The 15,502-nt window shown below is 47.5% G+C and overlaps 4 protein-coding genes across 4 annotated transcripts; 1 reads left to right on the top strand and 3 right to left on the bottom strand.

The window, feature by feature from the left end:
* Positions 1-134: 134 nt before the first annotated feature.
* EV420DRAFT_1581530 (uncharacterized protein) lies at positions 135-2,719 on the top strand (the record flags this gene model as incomplete). The annotated part of the gene is made up of 10 exons (XM_060474667.1): positions 135-178; positions 274-565; positions 745-945; positions 1,000-1,057; positions 1,470-1,639; positions 1,679-1,852; positions 1,896-2,219; positions 2,271-2,554; positions 2,601-2,656; positions 2,691-2,719. Exons 2-10 carry the CDS (start codon positions 362-364, stop codon positions 2,717-2,719), a joined length of 1,500 nt encoding a protein of 499 aa, XP_060323703.1. The 5' UTR covers positions 135-178; positions 274-361.
* Positions 2,720-7,430: 4,711 nt separating this feature from the next.
* On the bottom strand, positions 7,431-7,888 carry EV420DRAFT_1730985 (uncharacterized protein; the record flags this gene model as incomplete). The annotated part of the gene is made up of 2 exons (XM_060479919.1): positions 7,431-7,636; positions 7,690-7,888. The coding sequence occupies 2 exons, from the start codon at positions 7,886-7,888 to the stop codon at positions 7,431-7,433; spliced, it is 405 nt and encodes a 134-aa protein (XP_060323704.1).
* A 703-nt stretch (positions 7,889-8,591) lies between these two features.
* On the bottom strand, positions 8,592-10,060 carry EV420DRAFT_1485906 (uncharacterized protein; the record flags this gene model as incomplete). Its single annotated transcript, XM_060470317.1, has 6 exons — positions 8,592-8,841; positions 8,902-9,023; positions 9,395-9,414; positions 9,439-9,472; positions 9,567-9,710; positions 9,878-10,060. The coding sequence occupies 6 exons, from the start codon at positions 10,058-10,060 to the stop codon at positions 8,592-8,594; spliced, it is 753 nt and encodes a 250-aa protein (XP_060323705.1).
* Positions 10,061-10,867: 807 nt separating this feature from the next.
* EV420DRAFT_1650449 (uncharacterized protein) lies at positions 10,868-13,574 on the bottom strand (the record flags this gene model as incomplete). The annotated part of the gene is made up of 9 exons (XM_060478454.1): positions 10,868-11,081; positions 11,137-11,153; positions 11,220-11,390; positions 11,435-11,710; positions 11,781-11,884; positions 11,938-12,088; positions 12,146-12,252; positions 13,393-13,429; positions 13,479-13,574. 9 exons carry the CDS (start codon positions 13,572-13,574, stop codon positions 10,868-10,870), a joined length of 1,173 nt encoding a protein of 390 aa, XP_060323706.1.
* Positions 13,575-15,502: the final 1,928 nt, after the last annotated feature.

Below are 15,502 nucleotides of genomic sequence, written 5' to 3' on the forward strand. Positions count from 1 at the left end.
GGGGAGGGTGGTGCAACAGCGAGGGCCCCATCGAGGATGTGCTAGAAGAGATGCGAGGTAGAAGAAGACGAGGAGAGAGAGGAGGGGAATGAGTGGGCTTCCATTTTGTACCTCTAGTAGGTCTTCTCGGTCACTTTGTGACCCGACGTGTGCTTACCCGCCGGCAGTTCCCTTTGTAGTTCTTCTGCTCTCATCCCGCTGCCAGCGACACAGTCAACGAATCCCCGGACTTTGCTGTGACCTCATATCTCCTCGCTTCCCACTGTACTCGACGCTCTCCTCACCACCGGGGCCTCTGAATATCTGGGGGTTAAATGGTGGCGAGTTGTACACATACCGCCCAAGGTTAAGATGAATGCTGATGGTAGCCCCTTTGAAGAACAAGATTATTCCAACACGAAATGCTGCAAAGAAAGCTAGCTCGAGTTTCTCTAGCCAACTGGACGACTCTCCTGTAAACTCCGAGGACGAATATGAACGGCCGTCGCGACAGCGAGGAGGTACAGGACGAGGAAGGGGAAGAGAAAGAGGCAGCGGAAGTCGAAGAGGTCGCGGAAAATCTACTGTGCCTACCGACATCGACTCGTATACAGACTCAGGGAGGGGCCGGTCCGGAATCTTCAAATGCTCACCACTCATCTACGTCGTCATCAAAGAAAAAACACTTGTTCGCGTTCTCTGACCTGTCGGATGCTGATGAGTCTCCGCTATCCGCTATCCTCTGTTCCTGCCACACCTGTGAAGCGGTCCACGTCGTTTCACAAGGCAAGCCGTTCAAAGGCGGCCTCGACAAGGTCTTTGTCGTCAGTGAGCAGGCTTTCCACCTCGTTCGAGATGCCATGGTCTCTCGATGGCCTTGGAAATTATGTATGGGTTCTTGTCAGTAGTGCAGGAAGCGTCTTTCAGGAGGAAGATGAAAAGGAATATATCTGGTGGCCAGCAAAGGTATGTCAAGTCACTACTTGCCAATATACAGACAAACTTTGATGCCGTATATAGAAGCATCGCTTAATAGGACATCAACTCACACTGATACCCTTCGGCAACCTTAATCCGCGTTTTAATCGAATTACCATAGAGCACTATCCTTGACTCCTTGGGATGCAACAGGTTTAACGAACCCGTGTTCTCACCTCCTTCAGCTATCGATGTCCTGGAAGGATCACCCCAAAGAAGCGGAAAACGGATAGAGATGATATGAGGTCACGGTGGCACGACGCCTTGCGTTTAATGCTGCAGGCGAAAGAGGAGGAGGAAGACCAACAAGACAACCTACCAGACATTGTCTTTGCACTAAGTGTTCGCAGTGCACATGCCTCAGCCCCCGTCTCTCCTAGCAAAAGGAAAAAAAAAAAACAGGATTGTCAATATCCGATACCGATGAAGCAGAGGATCTGGAATTATGGGAGGACCCCGGTGCTGATCCGGAACTCCAAATTCCAGGTGAACTGGTGCTTGCGAGAGAAAAGCGGACGCGCATCTGTCGTATTGGCCTGCCAAGGTCTTGGAGTATGTCCCGCCCGTTTCGAGAAACCAAAAAGCGGGAAAGTACAAGGTTTTATATCTCGATGGAGCGATGCAGACAATTCTGAGGACATGGTTCAAGTGTCTGGGCGATGAAGAGTTTGGCACATGCAAGGTGCGCTTGAAGATGTTTTGGCGTCTCATTATTTCCTAGCTCGGGGAATTCGAAAGCACCGCAATTAACAATGATCCTAATAATAACGACGATGACTCCATGATGGGCCAACCACACGATAGAGAACCTAGTCCTGTCCCCTCTATTCCACCGCCTTCTTCCTCTGACTTTATCTACCTCTCGATACGCGAACAATTCTGCTATACCAAACCCGTCCTGAGCCGTCCTAAATGAAGCATACCCCCCTGCGATGCAGGCGCATGTCATGTTCATGGCGGGAGGGAAGGCTAGGAAAATCCTCAACCAGAATGCAGGAGAGAGAGGGACAGTGATACCCAATGATGTTGAGAGATTGATGCATTCTCTCCTCCCTTGGGTCCTACGAGACGAGATGGTAGCGAGGAGGATAACAGATGACAGAGTTGAGGAGACGGCACCTGATGATGCTGCGACCCCGCAAAACACTGCAGAAGTTGTCAGTGGAGCAACTCGTGATACAGGTACAACCGTTAATAGTGTCGCCAATGGTGTACCCCACAATGTCGATGGCGACAGAACACCGATAGTAGGTCATGAAGTGGTAAGTGTTATTACTACTCTAGCTCTTTGGCAAGTCCTCACGTCAACTCAGGAAGCAGAAGCGTCGATCTCACAAGCAGAAGGAGAGTCTCCTACATCTCCCTCGACTTTCCCTGTTAGTGTGCAAGAGGGCGAGGTACCGTCAACGTCTTCACAGCCGGCTTCTGAAGCACCCACAGTCAGGGTAAGCGATGCAATGCTCGGTGTCAGACCTGTTACCCATGTGCCTAGGCTAAGTCTCCAGGAACTGTTGCTGAGCCCTTCGTTCCATCGCCATCGGAAGAGCCCCCGCAGTCATCCTTGCACCTTCGGTCAAGGATGTCGACATGGAGGTCAGTCCTGATTACACATGGTACGCAATTTTCTCACTCTTCTATCTTAGGGACCTGAGGAGGACCTGGAAGGCAGACAAACACCGCGTCTTGACAGTTCCCAGCAGTACGTGTCCTATTCTCCATGATCACCTTCAAAGCTGAACTCAAATCGAGGACCGTCAGATAATAAGAATACTAGACTGCCATGTCCGAAAGATGAATGTGCGTAGTAAATGATTTTGAGTACTAGTGTGAATCGAGGGTGAGTTTCCCTAAACAATATGAATTAAACTAAGTGGCACTGACCCTCATTCTTCATTAGCACCGTATCCACTTTGGAGCAAAGTGAGAGAAGGATCCTCGTGCAATAATTCAGGCACATCAAGGTGAGTCGTAGTATCGTATATTCTCTTCCCTGACTCCCACTAACTAGGATCTAGAATCACTATTCAGTGTGGATTCTCGCATGCGCCCTTCAGTATACATACGCGAGGTGCACGGAAATACTAAGTATCCAGAGTGTAAGTAAATCATCTCACTTTCTGATGCTTCTTGAACATTCATCCGTGGTTTTTTTTCTTCCAAGGTAGCTCTACGTCTCCATATTACGATCACTTCTCGGTTGATCATCGCCGTTACCCGCACAACGTCTCCTGCCACAAAATTCGCCACTCCTCCGACTTTCAGATTGCTTAGAACGGCAGCGTCTCTTTTCTCGAACTCTGTTTTGCATGCAGTCCTGATAGCATGGAAAGCAGAACAGCGTCAGTATAATTTCCATCGGTTTCAATCAACAAAATTGACATATACATGAGTAGTGCGTCGCGGTATGCTGACATTTCATGCCATTCAAACCCATCAATGGGACGCTCTGTGCACCGGAGGCTATTCGGGCAAGGAAATTACATGATGTAAGTCGTCCGCTTTCAGGTGTTCCGCCCCTAGGCCTTGAACACCAAGCTGAGACGCGTTAGGGAGACGATCCTCGGTGGAAAGAGTACAAGAAGTACTTAAATCTTGTACTCAATCTGTTGATTTTGGTGTCTAATTCATCTCGGCTAGTTCTGTTCCTGTTTTAATTTCTGGCCATGGTACAAGGAGGCCTGATGGATATACAGCGTCTTCATCAGACTCTTTGATGTTCGCATTAATAACAGTGTCAAATTGGCATTACATTCCGTCAATCAAGTACTGAAGTCAAGGGCACCATCCTGCTACTCATACGAATGCAAAGAGCCAAGACGCTAGAATCCAAGAGCAGCTATCGTCCATGGGTGAAACCTTATGATGGTGATTTAGAGACAAAAGTCAGAAATCGACCATTTTCGACCATTTCAATCGGGAAACCCCGGTATTTACCAGTATTACCGGGTATTCCTCAGTAATACCGGGTATTCACCGGTATTCATCGGGATTTCCTGACTGGTATCTATCGGTACCGCCTGACAAATGGTATTCCACCCATACCTGTAAATACTTGTCCATACTTGCCAATACCTCCATCCCGATCGCGATCCTCAATCCATGTCTCTAGGGTGTTCCGGGGTCCCGGCCGTCTATTAACAGTCACACGTGAGTTAAGCCTGCGGATGTTCTTTGCCTAACCTTGTGTAGGGACTTACTCTCTCGTTTTCTGAACTGGGCTAGTGATGTATTGTGCACCTCGACCAAGCAAGCCAAAGGTTAGTAGCAACAGGTAAGCCGCCCCACGACTCTTGTTTACTTTATCTCTTACATGTTTCTTCACATAGCATTGCTTTGAATATAATATGGCAAGCCCAAAGTCCTTTGAGTTTACAAGGGACAGCTAACACTGTCATCAGGTCAGTCGATGGTATCTAACGGATCTTGTTCGAATGATATGTGGACGACTGCATGGGTGCGTAATCTACTCTACTCTACTGTTTGGCAAGCTCAAAGCTTCTTAACTCAAGAATGTACGAACCGTGCAGCGAAATTGCAGGTATGTAGACCGTGTTCTTCTAACATGGTGGTAACTCATGCGTAGGCCATAAGGTTCTGCACTGAACTTGTCGAGAACGCTTGGCTGCTGGCTCTCGGGAGACGGCTGTTTGACCTGGTAAGTCCTTCCACCCACGCTACTTGTCGTTACGCTAACACAAGTCTGTTCAGTCTACCATGGCTTCGATAAGCTGTCAACGAACTCGGACAGGTAGCATGGTACGTAGCCTTGTTTTCCTTCATCCTTTCGTCGTTGATGGAGTCTTGGAACAGCTTCTCATCGCGAGAGCTAAGGGGACCGTCGAAGAAATACGCCTTCTTTCGCTAAGGAGGATGTATGACCATTGTAAATTTGAATTCTTTCCGAGATTACGAGATATTGTACTTCCATCAATGCTCAGTTGCCTGGAAAAGGCTCTCGTTTCAATGTTAGGGACAGTGATACACCACGTATGTATTCTACTCTCTATCTTGCCTTTCTGCAGCTAACGGCGCTCTCCTTGCTCTGTAGGATTTATTAACGGCGCAGCTATGGTTATGACTTCAAGATATAGAACCACGTAGTGGCCACCCTCATTGAGAACATCCCTCATGCTATGCCAAACCCCACTCGTTGCATGCTGCAGCGCCTACTATACCTGTTGAGCAAGCTGACGGCTACGGGTCTTTCAACCACCTTCCTTATTCGAGGGCTTCGTTGGTATTGAACTAGGTATGCTGTTCCAAGTTAATTATCTTTCTTTAGACTGATACTCTGTTTGGTAGGTTACCACGGCGACCGTGCACCGACGTTGCACTGACAGCGACTGTTTGTTGGGGTCCCATATCAACCTACACCCCAGAGTGATCAGGTGTGATCAGGCGTGCAGAGGAAAATCCTAAAATGCAATCGATTAGTTGCGAACGCAGCGAGGAGAACTTTTGGCCGACATGTGAGGGACCTGTCCGGTGCAGTGTGCTAAACAAGTGCAAATGTTACGGTCCCCGATAATTTTTTTTGTATCGTCTCCGTCCTTTCGCCGCATCACATCTCTTTCATTTCTTATCGTGTCGGTTTGGGACGTGAGATTATTATTTTTACGTGTATAAGTGTATAAAGAATCACTGTGTTGCTTTTCAGTGGGTCAAAATGAGTATGTCGTCATCTTTCTGTTTCCTTGCTGACACGCCTTGCGGCCTTGTCAGTGAGGGCAACATGTGGTTCAACGACGGTATCATGACTTTGGTAAGTGTTCCATGATTGCATTTCGACTAACATGCTTGTTATAGGTCTTCGTTCTTCTCCCCAGTGGGAATCCAAGCACAGAGCAGACTCAGGAACCACCTCTGACTCCAATATCTATATCCCTTACCCTCGACATCCTCCGAAATTCAAACGACGCGGGGACCTATGTGGCATACCAAGACCTGTACATACCTGTCAGCACGTGCGATGTTCGCCCGGATGAACTACTGCCTGAAATATCGATTCTATGGAGGGGATACAACATCCTCCCGGTCGATTTATGAGTTTTTAGGCTCGATAGTGTTCCGCAGTGACCCAGGGATTATTCCGTAGACACAGAACAGGTATGTCCAACTTCATTCAATGCTGGAATCTCATCCTCGGCTTATTGACATTGCTCCAGACTCGAAATCCAACAGACTTCCACTGTCTGTTGGGGAGAGTCTTCGAATTTTTGGCATGGAGGGCTCCGTGTTTAATGTTGAACGACAGCTCAGTGGGGAAATTTCTTGGTGCCAAGGGTAGACTGGAGGGATATAAAATGAGGTATGCATTCCTAGTTATCGTTCATCTCGTCCCCTATCCCATTTCCTCCCTTTCTTCTCTCCCGTCATTATGTCCCGTGCTCACCATTATGTTCGTTGATTTCCTATGATAGGTGTGACAGGCATCGTCTCCCTCTCACCATCATCATCGATATCAATGACCACGGTGAGTGGGCCTTTTCCTCTTTCCATTGCTTCATTTGAACTCACTTTTCACTGTTTAAATGACATCCACATTTGATATGAAGCAAGGATTGCCACGGATTTATTATCCAAAAGTATACGTCAGGTTTTTTTTTGTTGTTGTTGACGCGTTCATGGTGCTTACTATTGCTTTTAGGGCCACGTCACCTCAAATTTAAACGCCTGGCTCGATGTCAGATACAGATTAAAGGTGCAGGAGGACCTGTCTGTCCTGTGAATATCTGTTTTCTTATCGTTGTCCTCTTTGTCCACCGTCCAGACTAGGCATTGTTTCTTTCCCTCTAGTCTGACAGATTTTGGTTAACAAATGGGTGCTCGACGTTGAGGTTCCAGTTCTTGGGATGAAGGACTGTAAGTAAGGGTGAGCACTGTTTATTGTCTGCCCGTTCATTTACTTACCTTGCCACGTAGGGTTCATTGACTCTACTCGGGACGTTCGGTCTGAGAAGGTTTTTTCCGGTTCGAGCAAAAAGGAATATTTGGGTGTCTAGGCGGGATACTGGGTAATGCTGGAGGTCCATATTGTCCGGTATCAACTGCAATTTACTGGCAAATACTGGGGAATACCTGGGAAAACCGGGTATTACCAGGTATTACCAGGTATTACCGGTGATTACTGGTGAATACCGTGATTCTAGGGCAAATATGGGGTATCACGTATTTCTGTCTCCATACCCACACCATAAAACCTTCTGCGATGAAGAACTGTCGCGCATCCAGCATCCTGAATGGTGACAAATCGGGCCCGATGAGTTCCCCCCTCCCATCGTTACAATGCAGCAGCACTTACATGGTGTGAACATGTTTAACTAAATTCGCAAGTGTCGTGTTCAATGTCGTAGTGGCTGCAGCGACCTGGGAATCGAGGTCCTGGAACATCGACAGCCGTGGATGGGACTACCTCAGCTGTCAGGCCTGACAAGCCCGACGCGACGAGTCTACACATTGAGATGAATAAATGTCTAAATACCGGAACCAAAGGTGGATGTATGACAGGACGGTCGCGAAAGTAATACTGATATAATCGTTCGTAGGCCTGACTGTGGTAGAGCCCGCACTGATGGGATGTCGCTCAGGTCCTGGGCTGTAACCCGGAAGATGGTGGTGGGCTCGTCGATCTGTTCCCCGATGGTGCTATCGTTGGCTTGATGCCATGCTTGGAGGGTTACTAAATTTCCCGAGTTAGTTAAAATGTGTCTCTAGGGAGATATTGGTTTTTACCGATGTTGGGAATGTTGATGTGGACACTCTGGTCGAGAGCATCACCGATTTGGTTGATGTTAGCGTTGGTGTTGGTGTTAGCCTGATGACTCTCGAGAGGGGACGCCAGAGCGGTGGAGGAGAGTGAGAAGGGACGCAAAGAGCATAATGATGAGTGAGTGAGATCTTTTCCCTTACCGCTGGAACTTTCATTGAACATTTTAAAGAATATCCAATGCGGATGGGAACGTCCAAGCGAGCGGTTTTCTACGCCAGCCTAAATTTGCGAAGAACAATTGCTCCAAACCCCCACCAATAGTCGACATAGGACATAGGAAGTACTGAGCTCTTGTTGGAGATAGGGACAGTGATTTTAGTAACCGGACAACGTGACACGTCCGAAATTGAAAATTGGCACTTGCACCTGTCCTTCTCGCTGCTCACCTGTGTTCTTGCCTTCGTATCCAAGAGAAGCTATGGAGGAAGAGTCAGCGATAGGCTCTCCGAGACCTGCCATGAGGATACAGAATGAATGTTGGTGGCGCCGTTGCTACCGCAGGACGGTAAGGGAATGTTCAAACTAAATTCAATCCTTCCAGAGCTCGAATGATCATGTGTTATTGGGCGCAAAAAGGACTATCGGAGCTAGTCGTACGTCGGTCCGGCACCATGTTAGCACCAGAAACTCGATGTATATGTACAGTACATTGTGAGTAAAATATTTGATACAAGAAAAGCTCGCTCAGGTCCATGAATGATGATACAGAACAACTATGTGACGTCAACGATGACTATCAAGAAACGAGGGGACACCCCAAGGGGCAGCTGAGAGACGAATGAGTATACTGGTGGAACGTTTGACATTTGAGGGACGTGTACGTACAGTGGTGTAGTAGTGGTGATTTATAATTAGCTGCTTGCGCCTACTGTCTTGCGACGTTGCGGCGCCTCTTGATTAGTATCCAGGAAAAGGCCTTGAGCACCATACCCAGCTTGCGATTGACCTGACCCCCAGGTATGGAAGCTGAGCCCAACAACCGCGTATTTTCCGTGCCATTTTCCGGCAATTTAATGGCGTTAATGTCGTTCCGAGAGGCGGGGGTGTGCACGCCAGTTTTTGCAGCGTTGAAATTGCTTGCTTCGACGTGTGCGTGTGTCCCAACAAATGGGTTACTGTACGTATGGAATCGATTAATTGTGCAGGCGGAGACCGACTAAATCTCCCAGACTCACCTATCGTCGAGTGTCGAGTCGGAGAGTTCAGAAGACGCCGCCCTCTCACGGCACGATTGACGAAGGAAGTGGCGTGAGCCACTCCCCGTGGTAGGACCTAGTACTCGACCCATATAAAGCAACTGACAGAAAAATACTCGAGGAGGAGCGAGAAAAGGACGAAATAGAGCGAAGAAAAGTAAAGAAAGTAATGGTAAGAGGAAGCTGTGTGTGTGGTGAGATCAGGTAAGACATGTTAATGGCTTTGATATGCACATACAAATGAAACTCAGTGAAGGAACTTGGTCTCAATCTTGGAAGGAATATTACAGTGACACCCAGACTACAGAAATTCAAATCTGCTGAATAGATTGCAAGATTTCTTTTTCAATAATATTTAGTCTTAAAGTTCCACACGCATTCGGCAAGCATTTGAGTACAACTAACAAAGACGGTAGTTCTTTCCAGCTCATTCGTTCCCGGAGGCGCTTACCCAGACCTTAAGAGCACTTACCATATTGGGGTATCGAGATGCTTGATTAGGTAGTCAGCGCGTACCATGGCCAACAGATAATCCCTTCAAGTTACAGTGCTTTTGGAAATGGGAATGACAGAGCTGATTTGGTACAACAAACACGACGAAGTCATTTCCCGCTATTCTCATTATTTTCCGGCAGCGCCGTAACTTGAAAATTGACATCGCTAAAAATGATAGGCGAGACGGCGGACGATCCCCAGATACACGATCCCATCGCATAATACCACTCCACCACGTAGCCTCCTAGTTTATCTCTTAGTAGAGCGTTCTCGTCCCATTCATGCCCAGGACGCTGCCTCGGCACTCGCAAGATTCATTACCGCTACGATATCAAGGTCTTCTCAGATAGTAACCTACGACTGGCAAAAGAATCCGTAGGCCACTGACTCACCGCCTAACGAGAAGCAATTCTCGTTCTCTCGCTGCCCAGCTCTAGCATTAAATCCGAAGTCCACCCACCTGTACTCGGCATCGACTCAGCCGTCCATTATTACCATTCTTGGAAGCGGAAAAGCCCGTCTGCCCCCCAGACACCCAATCAATGGCCAAGACTTTCTTGGCAGGGCAATATTTAAATATTCGCGGTCGGTTTAACCGGAGGCCACGATTTGAATTCGCAGAGGGAGTATTTTGAAAGTGCATTCAGAAATGTCTCGCAAAGGACTTGAGGGAAGAGCTATAGTTCTTTTTAAAAAATCAATCTAGTGTTCTTGGCCTGCTTTTGAAAGAGCTTATCTTGGATTAAATTGAAACATCTGAGCTGTGTAATCTCAGAATGCATGATATTGAATATTTATATTATTGTACAGGTATTATGATGAGGTTTTAGTATTGGACTTTTTTTCACAACTTTACGTGTTCTTAAGATCGCCTTAGCCAAAATACGGTATCACTGCCGCAGTGACTGCGATTTGAACCCGAAACTGGCTCGAAGACCCTCAAATACCACGTCGACGATCAAACATTCTTGCACAAACAGGATGGAGTCTCCAGGCAGGGGCCGAGTGTCGACGACTTGTACAGTAAATATTTATGTGTCTAGCTTTGTAGCGGTGGAAATTGACTCTAGCGCAAAGCTATATGAGGCATTAGAAAAGGAGAGGTTCTATATCCTGCTTACTCTCCAATGCAGTCACACAATAGCATTCGTCATAGAATGCAAAAAAAGGGCGTATTCTGGGATCCATTTGTATTAGATATATCTCGATAAATTACTATCTACAAGAAATAAGTATATCCACCACTATGCGAAATATGCACCTGTATTTCACCTTCCTCCCCCAAACACAACCCTCACCCTTTTCGCACACCAATACACCACCCAAACCGACACCTCCATTGCCATCCCTAGCCCAACAAACACCTCCACCAGTACCACATCTATGCTCACCACACACGCCATATTCCCCAGAAACACCACCAACCACACCGATGACACCAATAGGCAAATCATCGGTGTCCTCGCGGAGAATGCAAAGAAATAGGTCCCGAAAAAATCCAGCAGCCATAGGGTGAGCGTCGAGGTAGGGGTGAAGTGGTATCGACTGATGAACCAGACATCACAGACCAGGCCGAGGCCAGGGGTCGTGCTATGGCTAGTCGGACGGGGGAAGACATGGCGAATTGGGAATCGGGGGTGATATCCAAGACGGCGGTGTTTATGCTGTGAGAGGTGAGACGTTAGGGATAGAAAGAAAGAAAGCCGAATATGGACATACGCGATGAATACTGCGTGCTAGTAGCTACATCACAGAACGTGTGTCAATTCCATAATCAGATCAGAGCAAAAGAAAAGACACACTAAACCAGCAACATAAGTCCATTCCTCCTGCTTCTTTCTAAAAACTAGCTCGACATCCTTGTCGAGTCTCGCACACTTGAGTTCCCTGTAGATCGTAAAAGCCGATACGAGACGTTCGCAGGATTGAACTCTGGGAGAGGGTCGTCTATATCTCTGTGCTAGGGGAGGAGACTGGGAACCGTCAGTTTGCTGAGGAGGGAGATGGATGGTGAGACAAGAAGAAGTTCGAAGATATCGTCGTACGCTCCACGGGGAGTGCTGCGTCTGCTACCGCTGCTGGGGGTCATCGAGGGGCCGAGGATGTTTGGGCTGAGGTGGTTCGAATCAGGCGAAGGAGGTAGGGATTGCATGGCATCTGCTGCTGGGGAGAGTTGGAGGTTGTGTGTTGTGGAGGTGCTGGTGACGGGCTTTAAAGCGGATGAATATGATAGGTGATGAGGATGACTTGGTGTTGATGTTGTTACGCTGAGGGACGAGTAAGACTTCAGTTTCTAGAGGTGTGTGATTAGGAGTGAGTGGTAAGAATGCAATTGGTACGTACTATGCGTCTGAGCATCGAACTAGACTAGGGAGTACGTAGCACTTCCAAGGAGCTTCTTCTTGCTCTTTCTTGCCATGGGTCGATACCACGCCTTTATCGTAATCGAAGATGCCTTTTATCGTATCTACCGACAATCAATGGCAATTCATTCCAACGGAACAACGAAAGACTACTCACATTCGGAACCCTGACACCTTCTGGTCAGGATTCTGTCCACCCGTCCCAAGCCGTACTTCATGTATGTTCGACGACCAGCTATCCTCGATAGTGATACCATGCCTCCAAGATTTTTCTGAACAAAGTGCGTGGAGGCCCTCGCTTCGAAGTGCTGCATGAAAGTCAGATTAGCGTAATGATTTTCTAGGATCGCATGAGAGGGCCTTACCTGTGATATCCCGTATCCTGTACATTGGGATCGAGGGGAAGTGAAGCAAGATACAACTTTTTGAGGGCTATTGTCGATGTTCAGATTTAAGGCAGCGCGGGAGAGCACTGCCTATCGAAGATGGTCATTGAGAAGACGGAACTCGTATAGGCATAGCATTCCGTGGTCCACACTTGTTTTGGGAGCTGATAGACGCCATGATCTTCTTTCGGGCAAAGAACGTTTATTGGGAAAGGATTGTCACTCTCTCAGAACAATATCGCTCCAAGCCAGGCTGAATGAGTTTGTGCGGAATATCGCACAGCATACGAGTCTTACTGAGCTTCTTCATGGTAAGTATCGATCCGCAGGCTGGAGGGGATCAGATGTGTGATTTGAATGAAAAGGAGCGCTTACATAGATACGGGACCTGTTGATCATTGGGGAGACGTTAGAAATTGAAAGATTCCCAACAATCGGGGGCAATGTAACTTACCTCAGGGTCGCCATTGAGAAAAAGAAAACCCCTTTTAATTTTCTGGCAGTGGAAATTCAGTGTGCTAAGGTAAAGCTCAAAGTTATACCATGCCTTCCCTGATCCCTAGAGGAAGCTGCGGAGGGTGGTGGAAATAACTCAGTTTTGATTTAGAAAACGGAACATCGGGATGACAATAAAAGAAAGAGAGATGAGTCACGTCGGAACTTCAATTTCTCCCTTGGAAACTAAGGATACAGCAAGCATTATCCAACACTTGAGAACCATCAGCCTCGTGATCCGTGCATGTCTGCATTTAAGATAAGACGAGTGTCGAAGCAACCGTTTGAGCGTGTTACCGGTTTCATTTGCATCAGAAAGACATCAGCACATTAATGAGCCTTAGCGCCTCAGTTACTTTGGTGCTATCCCGTGACTCAGAGTCAGCAGTCAAGGACATCGCATTAGCAACGCAACGGTGATGGGAAAAGAAGAAAGCCTGACGCATTGATGACGTAGGGCAGACGAGCCTTCCAAATTCCAAAACTAACAACACCAAAACCTATCACGGATATCGGTTCTTTCCGGGATGATCGATGACTTCCCGCCAACAGCAAAATTGATATGCGCGTAGAATAGCCTGAGAATCCTCAAGTTCGTCAAATCCGAGCTTACGCTGGGAAATCAGGTTCCAATCATAATCGCCTCCCACTAGCTCGGGCAAAGAAAACAGGCACTTTCTTCAACTCTCTCCCAATCAAGCGTTCGCATTATTGACTATTAATATTAGTACCTTGAAATTCTGCCGATGAGACGAAAACGAAAGAATCCTGGATAACGTCAGTAAAGGATAGACGTCTTCCTGAATGACAGGCGTACCTCGTTCCATCTAACAATGGGTAGCCTATCGGCATGGATTGTGAGCAGAATCTTCGCGAATTGCCATAGCACCGGGAAACGGTTGTGGGCGGCCATGATGGCGGTTCAGCCATCTTCTGCCTTTGAGGTCGAAGTAAAGGTCTGACCGTGATAGACAACGTTGTATGGACATCAGTTGAAATATAAAAATCTTCTGGGGCATCCGACGCACCGCAGACTGCTTACTCTTCTATACATCCTTCCACCAGACTGCGTGTTGAGATTCGAGGACGGGAGGGAACGAAAAGAACAACTCGTTTAGCCTATATACGTCGACGTGGAGGTAAACGGTAAAGAAAGGAAGACTACAGGTACAGTAAGTAACGGGTAGGGAGCCGGTTGATTCCGTCGGCTCGTACAGCCACAGTAACTCCAATACTGCGCTCAGGCGACTCGCATTATTGGTATACACCTAGGAACATTTACTCATTTCAAGACTCAGCTTATCTGATTTGCGCATCGTACCTTGAACCTCCAGGGTTAGGCCGTCGATGAGCAAGATAATTCTACATCCATCCTTGGCTCGGCAAGCCAACCATCCTCATCCTGGGCAGCGCGAATAGCCAGGCTCCTCGTGCTCAAGATGGACCACGACTACAAGGTCGAGAAGATTATCATGAATCGGGAAGGTAGATCGTGAGCCGAGGACAGGAGATGGGCAATATGGTGGCTGTTAGATGAAAAGTCCTTCGCCGGCACCGGCTTGGCGGCCCTCGTGAATTGCACAGCCACCCTTGGTTGTTTTGGGACTACGTGCTCATTGACGCGACGATGACGCTGAACGACGCGTCATTTGAATGTGAAGACTAAATAAACTATCCATATTAAAATTTTGCTTAGCACCTGCCGAAATGCTGAAACTCCCCCCGTCACGTTCTCGGCCACCATTTATTCACAGGGCGTGCATGCGTCCTCTCTGGTGAGCCCCTTGTTGCGTTGCAGTATCCTATATCTCGCCGTCTGACATCCGGAATCATGAATAGTGCATACTTCTACGGCCCAACGTCGTGTTACCTCGCTCACTCCGAGTTCCAGCCATACACTGTAATCAAACACAACCTTCCGGCATGTTAATTTCTGTGTCACCGTGATGCGATACAAGAATAAATAATTTGCTCATTGTGATCTGTTCCAATGAATGACAAAGCATTTCCGTATCCCTTCTTCGCAGCTTGTTCTTCAACGTCGTCTCCTCCGTTTGAATGATAACATGGATCTCATTTCTGATAGGTTCGGATTCAAATCTAGAACTTGGTTTCACAATGTGTTACATGTTTACAGTTGGAGTCGCATCGATTACTGCCGCGCCTTGATAAAGCTCTCCTGGAACTTCAGGGAGATGAATCTATTGGGCCTCGTTGTCGTCATGAGTATGCAGAGTCCCTTACCTTACTTTTTTTCCCCCTGACATCGACATTCCAGTATTCCAACGAATCCTCTTTACAGGTCACTCATGTGAAATATCCTGCGATTGAGTATTTCTCAATAAATCCAGGGGAATATGAGGTCTGTATCCGATGTGGTCGTACGTGCTAAACTCGTAGACGCAGTTACGCATGAGAAGTTGGGAACGTCCGACAGGATCTAAGATCTTGTAAACCCTAGCCGTTGCTCGATCCATCAGCAGCACTGGCAGCTTCAAACCTGGTTCTGAACGTTTCATCGGCACCTCTTGCCTTATTACGATTGTGTGGATTACCTCCGTTGATCCAGAATTCAACGAGGCAGTCATAATGGTGATCGCGCCGTCCTTCAACCTCGGACCACTTTCTTGTCGAATAATCCACCTCTTGATGCAGCAATTGAATGCTCCAGAGCTTCGGGTTCGCAAGAAGTGGATTTTCGTCTTGGAAGATTAGCTACCTGCTCAAATTCCAATAAGCTTGACCGCAGACAGAACTGAACCAGTAGGCGCCTTGTAAAGCTCCACCTCGGTACTAACCGGTCTATATGGTGCAATTGATAACGAAGGAGTCGTTTTGTGC

Source organism: Desarmillaria tabescens, assembly GCF_030435595.1.
Source record: "Desarmillaria tabescens strain CCBAS 213 chromosome Unknown EV420scaffold_75, whole genome shotgun sequence".
Lineage (NCBI taxonomy): Eukaryota > Fungi > Basidiomycota > Agaricomycetes > Agaricales > Physalacriaceae > Desarmillaria > Desarmillaria tabescens.